The 13,566-nt window shown below is 36.3% G+C and overlaps 1 protein-coding gene and 1 non-coding gene across 2 annotated transcripts; one reads left to right on the top strand and one right to left on the bottom strand.

Moving 5' to 3' along the window:
• Window positions 1-4,380: 4,380 nt before the first annotated feature.
• LOC147867998 (uncharacterized) lies at window positions 4,381-12,355 on the top strand. The gene is made up of 3 exons (XM_087315924.1): window positions 4,381-4,645; window positions 5,203-5,420; window positions 12,080-12,355. The coding sequence occupies exons 1-3, from the start codon at window positions 4,489-4,491 to the stop codon at window positions 12,278-12,280; spliced, it is 576 nt and encodes a 191-aa protein (XP_087172050.1). The 5' UTR covers window positions 4,381-4,488; the 3' UTR covers window positions 12,281-12,355.
• Window positions 12,356-13,492: 1,137 nt separating this feature from the next.
• Window positions 13,493-13,566, bottom strand: TRNAI-AAU (transfer RNA isoleucine (anticodon AAU)). Its single transcript has one exon. It is a non-coding gene; the product is annotated as a tRNA-Ile (tRNA).

The raw sequence follows: 13,566 nt of genomic DNA, 5'->3' as shown, positions 1-13,566 counted from the left end.
TGTTGAGTATTATATTTGAAAACCATTCTTGGCTCTCAGATGAAAATATGACCTACTATAAGTAGGTCTAGTTTATGTACAATGTATCCAATCATAATATACATGTATTTTCATGATGAATACCTAAGGATGATGTAGCGCATTTCTCACATGGTGTATAAGCAATGATAACTAGTAAAGAAAACGAAATTTTAGTTCACCAAACTTTATGAAGATGAATACTAGTCTCTTGTTTATCACCAAATGTTATGAAGATAATCAAAAGCTCTTGTTTTTTTTTTTTTCCAAAAAGATTTCCTTCATCAGTATTAAGAAAAAAAAACGCCATAAGGCAACAAACTGTACAATTTAGAGAGTATTATATACAAAAAAGGATAATCAAGGGAAGGGTCAAGGATGATGATACTTCTAGATTGGCCCTTGAGAGGAGATCGTGAATAGAGGCAACTTCCTCCATAATTGTAGTAATTTTTTCCTTTTCTTAAGAACAACCTCCGAAGGGCCCGACATATTATCATACTGCCCACGCACTACTGCCAGTAAGTTGTCCCATAATTCTAGCAATATATCTGAGAGAAGGGGTACTATGGAATCATATCGTCTTTTACATCGATACTTCCATAAGGTCCATAATGTAACCGTGGGTACTGTTTTCCATACTTGGGCTGCACGCATTTGCTTTCGAGGCAGCTGAAAAGGCGAGACAGATATTAGATGCATGTTGATGACAGTCTTAGCCTCTAGAGCATCATTTGCCTCATACAATAATAGACTGGAATGGAGAACCCCCCATACCGTTGATCCCCAGGAGAATAGGCAACCTACATTAATTGTCAGGAATAAAGAAAGAACTTTATTCCATACCTGTTGAGCTAGTGAACAGGACTAGAGAGCATGCTTGGTAGTTTCCTGCAAGTCACCACAATAACTACATTGTCTAAGAACGGGTGCCACGTTTCCTTTCAAAGCTTGACCTACCGGCAGTGTTGCATGTAACAAAAGCCATGTGAAGAGAGTGTATTTTGTTGGTCCCCTAAAACACAAATCCATTTCCAAATCAAAAGCTCTTGTTCACGACAATCATTATTGTAAACACAAACATTTGGTTAGATATTGAATTTCACAAAAACTATATTGCCTTTAGAAATTTATGCATTTCTAGCTATAAAAGTTCATGTTTCCTTATGTTGAGTGCTTTAATTCATAAATTAAGGTTTTCGGTTGAATTCTCGACTTATTTCCCAAGTCCACCACTTGATACATTGCCATGATACCATAATGGTTGACACTCGCACATGCCATTATGTTGCAATGGGTTTGGGTTATGCATTCACAGTTATAAAGGAGCAAAGGCTATACCTTTCAAGCATTGATCACCTTTGACATATGTAAGACAAATGTTTGTCCATTACGCATCAAACTAGAATAAAGAACACATGTATGTTTAGTTGCACAATCTCTTTTAGGCTTACAAAAATAACTTTGCTTGTGGAGTGATGATTCTATTCTTTAGCTCATTTGAACCGTCTCGTATGATCTCCCTCTAACATAAATCTAGGATGCAAAGAATCCTTAACTTTTCTAAACATGGGATCTTCTAGTTTAGTCATCCCCAAATGTTGATTAAAGTAGGACCTAGATTTTTGTTCTAACTTGTTAAGCAAGGCAATATATTCTTTTGCCATTTGAGCTTCTTGGCATGCAGAGTAGAGTTACTAGCGGTTTTCATATTGCAATATTAATTCATATGAAAATCCAAGTTTTCTACGAGGAAACTCATGCGTGTTAAGGCATTGCATATTAGTCAAAATCTAAGGTCATCAATCCATTATGCCTATATGGTTTATTGGAATATTGAATATCTATAGAAAATGGTCCTTGCACCACTTCAAATAAGAAGCTTTAAGAAACCATACATTAAATATTTGTCCAGAAATCATTAATTGAAGTGATTAAGATAAACATGTCGTAATTAAGAAATTATGAAGAGTCTTTTGGAAAAGCTTTGAAAATTGAAACAAGGATTGGGAAAACATGTAGGTAAACCAAGAGCTTGGGGTCTTAATGTAGGGTGCGAACACGCCTATCTATATTAAGGAAATATAACGACATTGTCAACATCAACCTTGAAACTAATTTCGAAGTCTAGGAACGAAGGTTTCTATGCCCAAGTATAGTGACCTTTGTTGCCCATTTGTCCATAGGGTGGAATATGGCTTGTTTTCATCAATTGACATTTAAATATATAAATTGTCTCTATGCATGTGCCCACCAAATAGACAGACATGTAGGGGCCCATGGATAATAAGTCACCTCTAAAATACCCCTATAGGAGTGGTCCTTTGATAACTAGCCTAATCTCACTTGCACATGTATTGTTGTGTCATATATGTACATCCAAACTACAAGTGTCCCAAAAAAGGTTGGGAACATGAATACACATCATGGAGTTGAAGCATGAGTTGGATAGATAGATAAATATCTTTTTAACATCCATGGGTAACCTATTGCAATCTATGAGAGAGGGCCTAGCCTATGGCAAGGATCGAACTTTGGTTCTCTCACTTTTATGACAACAACTTGAATAGAAGATGAAAGGAAACAATAAAGAAGCAAGAGTAAGAAAATAAAAGAGCAGTTCAAGATCTCAATACATCATGCTTGAGAATAGAAGGCCTTTTGTGCCATTGTACTAATTGTCATTTGTCTTTGATATTGTCTTAAAGTACACAAACAAATATTATGGAAAAACAAATCAAACCCATGTTCAAATTCTCAACTTATGGCTTTCCCATACACCACGTTGACAACTTGAAATTCGTCTCGTAGCCTATCTTAGAATGTTGTCCACATCTTCTCAAAGGTCCATTCAATAATCTCTTCTTTGGCCTCATCATATGAATCATGAAGGCCTCTTACCCTCATTAGGCAACTCATGAACATTCCCATTATTGAATTATAAGGGCCAAGGTATCATCCACGTTTAACCATAACAACACCATGAAGATGAAATGAGGTATAGGCAATGTCCACCAACTTGACTTGTAGATTAAGTAACAAGAGCAACAACACCAACTTGCAACACAACGCAATGAATGATTACAACAAGTGATGGATATAGCAACGACGATGATGATAATGAGAGGATGGGTATGTTGCATGAGCTAGAAAGAGATCCAACTTTAAGTTTCTTTAATAAAAAGAACTCTTTCATGCTCTTAGGGAAAGAAGAACTAAGATGTACACTACTCCTTATAAATTTGAGAGGTGGTATGAAATTCAAACTACCTTTGGCGAAGTGAGTAGTGTTTGCTTGAGACCCTCCTATCAAGATCTATAACTCGACGCTACAAAACAAGAACAAAAGTTTACATGAATCCCATTAGAATATTATGAAGTAATCTTCGTAGAAGAAGAAAATAAATCTTCTCTTTGGTTTGTTCACCCATGTTTCCCTACTACTCAATAGTGAAAGACTTGAAATACTTCTTAGTTTTTTCTCATTTCCCCAAATAACCTTGAGTTCATATGATTTCCTCAAATTTCCCCAATCAACCCTTGGTAGAGAAAAAGTGGATGTTCATACCTTATCATTTCTTGAATGACAAACTTACGCGAGGAGGGCCAAGGGCATGTAAGGAAATAAAGGAAACCCTGTTAGGCACTTATTAAGGAAATACATAAAAAATTGAAGTATAATATTAGGCCAATGTTAATATCATGAATTATATGAGCAACGCCATCAATGCCACCTGAGATCATCTAGGAAAATTTCGGGGCAACACCCATGGTAGTCGAAGCTCAATTCCAAACAATCACTTCTGTAGATACATTGTGCTACAATTTTCCACACGATAAGTACACACAATTTTCTCTCACTTCCTGATGTGACTAACAAAAATCAATCATAAAGAATGTTTATATGCAAATGTAAGTACTTGGGTCAACTTGCATGGCATCTATATAGGCAGGGATCAATTATATTGAAATATAGGGTACTCCCACACCCATTAGAAGGGTGTAAGAGCATTGACACTAATGTGCCTCTGCCACATACTAGAGTGAAGCCTAACCAGAGTGCACGAGAGGTGAATAAAGGCGAACTAAAGGGATTCTGTTTGAGAGAGTTAGATAACTTAGGGCTATGAGACGCTGCAAGCAACATGGCACGAAAGTATGATCAAGACTAATCTTCCCCGTTTTTTTAATCTCTATTTTGTGTACATTAATTTTCATGTTCTCGAACAACCGGACAGGCAAATAGAAGAGCCCAGGCCGGCGATATGGAGTCTATTGGTTTGGTATTCTTCATGGGCTAAGGCTTAAGCCAAGCTTGGCTTCTTTAGAGACGCCAATAAATTATCTATAATATACTCTGTTCCTTCTTCTTCTTCTTCTTCTTCTTCTTCTTTAATGAACAACTGCATGAATTTAGAAGAAAGATAAATTTAGGACACCCTTTGCGCAGAAAAAAAGAAAAGCGGAGTCATGACGGGGCCATGGAGTATGATGGATCCTCTCTCTGTTCATTCAAATTCGGATTCCTCTTCTTCAGAGGACGAAGAAGAAAAAGGAAAAGAAGAAGATGATGATGATCCGGATCCATCCCAAGATGAAACTATAACCAGAAAATCTCAGAACAAAGGTATGCCTAGCGTAAATTCTGATCCTAAATTGTTTAGTAGTTTCTTGTCCTTCCATTTTTGAGATATATTTTAACTAACTTAACTAACCCTAATTTTTTGTTGACTAGTTTCTTTTTCTTCCTTTTCTGTATGCATGTAATCAGCTTAACTATTTCTAATTCTTTTTACTTACTTCCATTCAAGTTTTTTTAACCTTTAGTTTAATATGCAGCTAGTCCTAATTTTGTGTATACTGTATACCAATCCATCACAAGAAGAAATCATACCAGAAATTCTCAGAGCAAAGGCATAACTAACTTAAATTAACTCTAAATTTTCTTTTTTATCTTCCCTTTTTTTATGTTTGTTTAATTTTCATTTAAGATTTTTGGATATATATATAATCAACTTAAGCTAACTATATATTTTCTTTTTACCTTTATATCTTACTCTTATTCATGTTTTTCTCCTTCCTTTCTGTTTTTGGATATATATGCAATTAACTTAACTAGTCCTGGCTTTTCTTTCATTATTCTACTTTAATTCAGATTTTTACTTTTATGATTTATTTTTCCAGTGGAGATAAAGAAGAAACATTCCTTGGATTTTGTGGCTTTAAGCAAACATGGGTATTCGGGGGGTCCTTCTGTGCTTTATGTACCACCTCCAAAGGAATCTGATGGAGATCAAGACTGGTCGTGGTCTTGTGGTAAAAGAAAAGAAGAGAAGGATGTGTCTGAAAGTATTGAAGAACGAGAAATAACCCAACAAAGAGCTAATGAAGGAGCCATTCAGGTTTTTCCTTTTGTATTCTTGTCATCAAAAAGTTGTTTTGTATGTTTGTTTATTGGCATTTCAAATTGTGATACTATGTTTTAAATACATTACTATAGTATCTTAAATGTGTCTATTTATATGTCATATGGAAAATGTTCCGTTTTTAACCTTTGGATCTCACTGGGGAGTATCTTTGTTTGTTCATAAGGCTATGTCCTTAACACCACTCAATGATTTTTTGGCTGTAACAATTGGTCTTCCATTTCATGATTTCTTGGCTATAATTGTTGGTCTTCCCACTTCATGGTGTCTTGGTTATGGTAGCCAACCATTAATTAAATAATAACCAGTTTTTAAAATAGCCGAGTAGTCTTTTAGAACTCATTCTTACAAACTGGTGCTTTGAGCATTCTTGCAAAATCTTAATTACTGAAGCACATAGGCAGACAGATTTAGAGCAGCCAAAGCATTGGCAATTTTCGTTTTCAACATCTATAGCAAGTAGATTAATTTCTCACCTGAATACAAAGTTACATTTGCATAGAGCCACTCTTTCACAGCTTAAGTGGGATGTCAAGGATGCTTTAGCTCACACTCTCATTGCATTGTTAGTAAAGCAACATGTTGCTCTACATATCTTATCGTGTGCCACTTTGAAAGGTGCATGGGGTATATTAAAAAATCTCTATGCTCAACAGAGTGAAGCCAGAGTTATCATGCTTTAGTGGAAACATGATTATACAAAGATGCAAGAAGGTGATACCATGGATGCATTGTTGTCGAAGATCAAAGACCTCAAGAAACAACTAGTCAATATCATTTGAAGTTATTTTAGGCAAGCAATTGTTTTCCAAGGTTCTTGCAGCTCATCCTTATTCATATCAATGATTTTCCACTATAATAAGGTTCCTTAAAAGAGTAAAAGATAGTTACAACTTTGATGAGCTAGTCTCCCATTCCTTACAGTAATCCTCTCATGCAAAACAAGATGTTCTCATAAGTGGTGATCAAGCTTTGATTTTCACTTCAAATTCAAAGCCAAACATGGACAAAAGCATAACAATTTTTCAATCAAAAGCAAGGATGCCTTAACTATGCATGGCAAGAAGGAGAAACAATTCAACTATTGTTATAAATGACGACATGACATTTGTGAATGTCAAAAGAGGAAAATAAGAGAAGAGCAGAAAAAACAAACCAAGTTTTGTGTTACCACGTCTACTGGTCTAAAGAAAGAATCATCCATTGTTCAACATAAGTAGGCACTCTTCATTTACATTGTGTGTGATCCTTCATAGCATGACACATGCTTATTGGTAAGTGAGTCTAATAATGTTTGGTATTTTGGTGGTGATGCAAATGACCTCTTGCAGGAATTTCTTTGTTAGTCTTGAGGATGCTCCTATAAATGGTGCACAAGTACCTGAGTCATTAATGCTTCTTATGTCATTCATGTTACACTTAATGTGTATCCATCCTATAAAAGCTTTGGTGTGAACATAGTTAGAATGGTGTGGACCTTGTTAGGTTATTGTTTGGTTTCCAGCTACATGTAGTTCTACACCATTCTACATCATTGTAATCACAAGCTCGTTTTCCTTGTCTATTGATTTTTCCTAAAGTGCGAGAGTGGCTCCTCATCACAAATTTCAGCGATAAGAGCATGATGCACATGCTGCAGTTTAGCTTGCTGATTGGCTGACTGGATTTCACCTTGAAGAGGAAATGTGAGTTTGCTGCCCATAAGGGTGTTAATCAGCAATTTAGGGACTGTTTTTTCTTGTTTTCTTAGAATAGGCTTATTCTTCCTCCAATTCCATGTCAACATCAGGTTGATTAATGACCTGTAAATCAACATTACTATCAGCAATGTTTTGTTGCTCATTTTCAACCACATTGGAACTGTTGCAAGAGATCCATTTGAGCATTGTTTGGCTGCTCTACATCTCTATTTAGAGCATTCTGTTGCTGATGCAAAACCTGCACATTACTTCCATGAGGTTGGGTTAGTCGATCACCTTCAACCACAACATTTTGGAGCATAGTTTGCACAGATTACAGCTTCCAACAAAAAACTGTGAGGTACGTTCTTACCATCGAGCATGCATCTTGCCATCTCCATCAGAGATCTTTTCTTTCTTACACCAAACTGTTTTGTTGTGGTGTGTATGGATTCATGCATTGATGGATAATACCTCTGTCCATAAAGAAAGCATTGAACTCTTGGGACATGGAGTTGGTGCAAAGAGTAACAACTTTATGATTGCTGAGATTTTCAGCAAGATGTAAATTCTTTGAAGCATGAAAAGACGTTGGATTTCTTCTTCAAAGGATGTACCAAGTGTGTCAGGTAGCATCATCAATGAATGTAAGAAAATAAAAATAACCTCAAATTAATATTCTCATTCAGCCACATACATCACTATGTACTAGCTGAAGCTTGTGTGTCGCCAAAACATTACATCTTTTGGAGATGAAAATCTGTGCACCTTTCCTAGAATACAGCCCTCATAAACGTGATTAGATGGTACATGAATAGAAGGAAGATTGCATACCATATCATGCTTACTAAGCTGTGCAAGGCTGCTGAAATCGAAATGGCCGACCCGAGCATGTCATAGTTCAGAATTGCTTTGTGTTTGGGCAACCACTGCTGATGCATTTTGGTCATCAAAGTTCTGATATATGTCAAGCATCTAAAGGTTGTTGAATAAGATACATCGTCTGACAATGATATTGCCCTTTCTACAATCATGTATTGCACATTTATCGTAGAGGATATCCATGCATAGCAATGGCTGAAACCGAAAGATAGTTTTTCATTTGCCAAGGACATAGAGAACATTGTTCAAGATGACTACTACCACATTGATGGCTGTAATATGAACTCAACTAATGTCTTTGATGATGTAAGAAGCAATGTTGCACAAGTAATTATGCCCGCCTTATGACAGAGAATTTTTACAAGTGCTTATGTGCTTAGCTACGCTATCAAAATACCAAGCATCCTTAGACTCTCTTACTGATAAATATGTGCCATCCTCTGAGGGATCATACACCGTGTATATGGAAGATGCCCACTCATGTCGAGTAATGTGTGTTTCTTCCTTCTTACTAATAGAGATGCTAACACTATTGTTTATTCTTCTCTTCACTAGCTTTCCTCTTTCAACATTTGGTAATGTCATGAGCTAGCTTACAACAGTAATTTCACCTTTTCTTCTTCTTCTCAACACGGAAAGTGGAGGCATCATTGCCTTTAGAAGGAGGGTTATTTTGTTTTCATTTTTGTTGGATTTTGAACTTGGAGGAGGTAACAAAAGCTTGATCACCATTATGATCATCCCGATTTTCCCGAGATTGAGATTCCTATAAGAGAAAGGGGATTAGCTCATCAAAGCTAAAGCTCTCTTTACCTCTTGTAAGCAGGAGGAGGTAACAAAAGCTTGATCACCACTATGATCATCCCGATTTTCTCAAGATTGAGATTCCTATAAGAGAAAATCAAAGCTAAAGCTCTCTTTACCTCTTGTAAGCAGCCTTATTGTCGTGGCAAAGCCTTGATATGAGTTTGGAAGAGTTGCAAGAACTTTAGAAACTAATTGCTTGTCAGAAATCACTTCATCAATGTTGAGTAATTATTTCTGTAAGTCTTTGATCTTTTTCAAGAATACATCCATGGAATCACCTTCTTACACCTTTGTCTCTTCAAGTTGTTGCTTGAAAATAACAACTCTTGCTTCGTTCCTTTGAACATATAGGTTCTTTAACACATCACAAGCACTTTTGGAGGTGATGCATGATCAGATATGTGGAACGATGTGATGCTTGACTGACAATGCAATGAGAGCATGGACTTGAGCATCCTTACCATCCCACTTAAGTTGTGAAGAGGTGGGTTGTTGAGGAATGGAGCTTGAGCTATTCCTAAAGGGAAGGAGAGTTTGGAGAAGTACTTGAAGTTGGGTGTTCATTAGAGTCAATGTCAATATCTCATAGCTGCATTGCAACCAATACATGCCTCATCATGTATGCCCACATAGGATAGTTAGTACCATCCAACCTGTCTTTAGCATTAAGCATGCCAAAAATTATTACTGCCAGAAATATATATGAGTATTGCAAAACTTGGTCGTTTTGTTCACCAAAATGTACTAAATCAGTGCAATATTGAAGAATAGTAAGCAATGAGCTGGAAGAAATAGAGAAGAGTTATTGTGTTGTGCTGAAAACTGGTTGCTTCAGTTGTTGTGCAGTTAGGGTTGACATATATCAGAAATTTAATGGCCAAAAATTAGAGTTTTTACTGTTCCCAAGTAGGCCAAATTTGACCTATGAAACCGGAATAATTACACACATTGTGTATGTCTCTTTTCTGAAAAGGGGGATTGCTACTTTTTAGTAAAAAATCCCATTAGAAAATAATGTTTGTGTGCATGTGCTGAATCTTTGAGGCAGTGCATTGAGTACGGCACCCAAGTTATCACTTCCAGTTAACAAATCCTCATCATTTTCACTAATCACCTTATTGCTAAGCATATGAGAAGTAAGTGAGATTATTCCTTAACTGTGTCTTCATTGCATATCCTGTAAACTGTTTTCTGATGCCATGATGCTACCTAAATGCCCAACTTGTGCAAGTGAGTTTGAAGAAGGGTAAGATCTGCAGGTGAGCTGAGGTCCATGGGGGTGGTAAGATGTCGTTGAACATGTTCTTGTTTTTCTGGCCTTGTACTGGGTACATGTAATATTCTAATTTCAACTTTTTAGCAATTTGCTTTTCCTGATTAGTCTTTCTTCAATAATTGCATATTTCTTTTCTTATATTGGTACATTACCTGTGGATGCTCAATCATTCTGTAATACGGAGCTTTGGCATCCCTGGTTTAGCCACTTAAATATCAGCAGCTTGCACAGCTTAATATGCATGATATGGTATGCAATTTCTCTTCTATTCATGTACACATCTAATCATGTGTAAGAATTGTATTCTAAGATATATGCACAAATTTGCATTTCCTAAAGATGCAACTGTTTTGACAATGTGATAGCTTCAATGTGTCCATAGTGATTTATGAGTTCAATGAGGACACTGTCTATTGGAGATTTCTATTTTCTGGCATTTTGATGATGCTGCGTGACACACTTGGGTCTATCCTTTGAAGGAGACCATCTGATGTCTTTGAATATTTTGTCTATCCTTCAAAGGACACAGCAACAACCAGAAGCTCCAAATGCCATAATTGAATGTGATCAACTAACTCAAACTCATGGAGATAATGTGCAGGTTTGGCTGCAATGACAATATGCTCATCAACTCTATCTATCTACCTTCATTGATAGAGGTTTGCTACAACACCTGTGTCTCACTCAGCACTCAATGGCAACCACTTCATGGTCGGGAACTTTTGTGTGACCTGGTTCAGCAAGAAGCAGCCCATGGTGAGTTTTAGAGGAATTACTCTGCAATTACACCTAGGGCTACCAGAAGTTACTGAACAGTTACAGCCTAACATTAGGAGAGCTGGGAATCTCCACGCTCCCCGTCTGCTTAGTTGCTAACTAGCTTTTCTAATAAGCTACTGATTTGCTGGTGGATTCATCGACTTTAAAGTGGCCAGGTTGAAACAACCGTCGAACCAGGTTCAGTTCAGACCTGACCCTTGATCAGAAGGTCAGAATTGGCATCTGACTTGTATGTACCAGCTTAAGTAACTCAAAACACTCAGTCGGGTTTGCAGGTGAGGGGACACACCCCAGGCAAGTTGCAGTCTGCAGTTGGAACTGAGCCCAAGTTTCTGAGTGTAGCGTGCCCTCTTGGGGTCACAATTCCAGGCGTTAATAACATAAACTTGGTTGTCAGCCAAAGACTGATTGAAGCTAAAACCATTCAAGTTGAATGCATGGTATTGATACAAAACCAAATATACAGCAATATTCAGTACTACAGTTGATTGTGTTTCACTCTGGAGCCTATTGTGAGGTTTGTCTCTTGAGCATTACCTACAAGCATTTTATAAATAGTCAAAGTGATTTGGCTATTATTAGGATTCCTGTCTTCTGACATCGTTTTCCTTGAAGGTTAGTATTAAAAACCATCTGGAACAAAAATATGAAGGTGTTGATTAACATCTATACAATGACTAACATCCATACGTGGCCAAGGTTCCAGAAAAGGAGAAATGGAAGCAATTTGTTTGTTAATACAACCTATCGTCGATACTTTATATTTGTATATACAACCTATATGTTCACTTCGTGTTTCTGTATAGGGTAGCTTTAATACATTTACTGCCCATCTTTGAGACATTCTCTATATAATCTTTCTTCAATACTTCGTGTTTTGTATAATCAAAATCTATTTTTGACAATGTTTTGTATGTAAATACCATTAATCACCAACGAGTTTTCTTCTATAGTTGATTTGCCTATATTCAATGCATTTTGTTGTAGATAATTAATCTTCAAAACTGTGTTAGTGCGCACAATAAACCGTACAGTACTTATTTTGTGATCTATTTTCAGTCAACACATTGTGCTTTGTGTCCATAATGATTGTTCAGCATTCAGTGCTAGTTATATATGATGCCAATATATCTCCAACACATTTTTTTTGATATATAGATAGATAGATATATTATCTGTTGAATATACTTAGTGTTTGTCTGTGTTCTCAGGCAGCAGCTCAAGCGATTGCTGAACATAACTATGCAAAGAGGCAGCGACGTGAAGCAGCAGCAGAAGCAAGAGCCCTCTCCTTCTCTCAAAAGGAGAAACGGAAACGTGATCTTGGTCAATCAAGCCGAGGCAAGAATTATGTTGAAGAAGAGAAAAGACTACTTCGAGACCAAGGTGTATATTCAGGGTTTGATGCATAATTATTTATTCAGCATCAAAGTGACACCCAAAACATTGATAACAATATTAGGAAATACATTTCTATTTTCTTTTCCCTTTTGGAGTTTTGTTTTGCGGATTGTTGTGTTGTGGTTGAGAGAAAAGTAAAGATTTCGATCAAAAAATCACAAAACCATTAGTATTGCAATTTCATGCCACACCAACGGAAAAAAACAAATCTTTCGTTGTTTTATTTTTTTGAAAGTGATATTTGTGTTGTGATTTACAGAAAAGCAAAAGATTCCAATTGAAAAAATTGCAAAAATAATGCCCCATTATTCGATGGCTCCAAAAAATTATCATTTTCTTTTTAATATTCATGAAGTGTGTTTTTTTAAGATTATTCTAATGCTTTGGCTGGAAGGAAAGTAAAGATTTCAATCAAAAAATCAGGCCAAAAACTTAGTATCACCATTTAATGGCCGCATGAAACGTTATTTTGTCTGAATATTTTCTGGGAGTCTTTATTTTTAAAGATGGTGGTTGTGTTATAGTCAGCAGAAAAATGAACTTGATACAAAAATTGCAAAAGGTTTGTGATTACTATTCCATGACCAAAAACACATCGTTTTGGGGGAACTTTTAGTTGTGATACTGTGTATTGCTCTTTGTAAGGAGGATTTCAAAACAAATTTAAATACAAAAAGTTGTGACACTATTTATTGCTCTTTGTGTTTCTATGAATGAAATTAGGGAGTTATTTAGCTCTTTTTTTGTGAGTCTCAGTGATGATAAAAATAATCTTCATATGCCAAATATTATTCTCTAGGTTGAGATTTGTGATGTGTTAATACATACACTTATTACTCTCATATTTTATGCTCATTTCATATACACATATTCTTGTGTTTGTAAGTTGCCATTTCAATACATGAAGACCTGAATAGGCCTTTTAAAAGAAAGTTTAAAAAGTGCTTGATACTACTAGAAAGAATATGAATGGAAGTCACAGATTTGCCCAACTTTGATGTGTGAACAACCAATATGAGGTTATCAACGCGGATTGGTACAATGGGACACATGCGAGCTCTACTTGGCAAGTTGATGTTAGGCATTTTAGGCAAAACTCACCACAAAAAATAGGTTAATATTATTATATCAAATAGAACATGTGATGAATGTTTGTAAAATGTCAAGTTTTCTTTCAAAACAAAACTTTGGATATACTACTACATATAAATGCAAAGCAGCCGTGGCCCATGCAGGTCTCGAACCTGCGACCTTCGCGTTATTAGCACGACGCTCTAACCAACTGAGCTAATAGGCC

This window comes from Azolla caroliniana, unplaced genomic scaffold (assembly GCF_043228905.1).
Source record: "Azolla caroliniana isolate FFs.n. ecotype wild unplaced genomic scaffold, voAzoCaro1.0.p SCAF_2, whole genome shotgun sequence".
Lineage (NCBI taxonomy): Eukaryota > Viridiplantae > Streptophyta > Polypodiopsida > Salviniales > Salviniaceae > Azolla > Azolla caroliniana.
The sequence above is the reverse complement of the archived record's forward strand: the minus strand, read 5'-3'. Positions and strand labels throughout refer to the sequence as shown.

Bases quoted from the DNA above. Each gene is read 5' to 3' on its own strand.
- LOC147867998 (XM_087315924.1), top strand. From the start codon at position 4,489: ATGACGGGGCCATGGAGTATGATGGATCCTCTCTCTGTTCATTCAAAT. The intron at 4,646-5,202 runs GTATGCCTAGCG...TTATTTTTCCAG, and splicing joins CAGAAAATCTCAGAACAAAG to TGGAGATAAAGAAGAAACAT. The intron at 5,421-12,079 runs GTTTTTCCTTTT...CTGTGTTCTCAG, and splicing joins CTAATGAAGGAGCCATTCAG to GCAGCAGCTCAAGCGATTGC.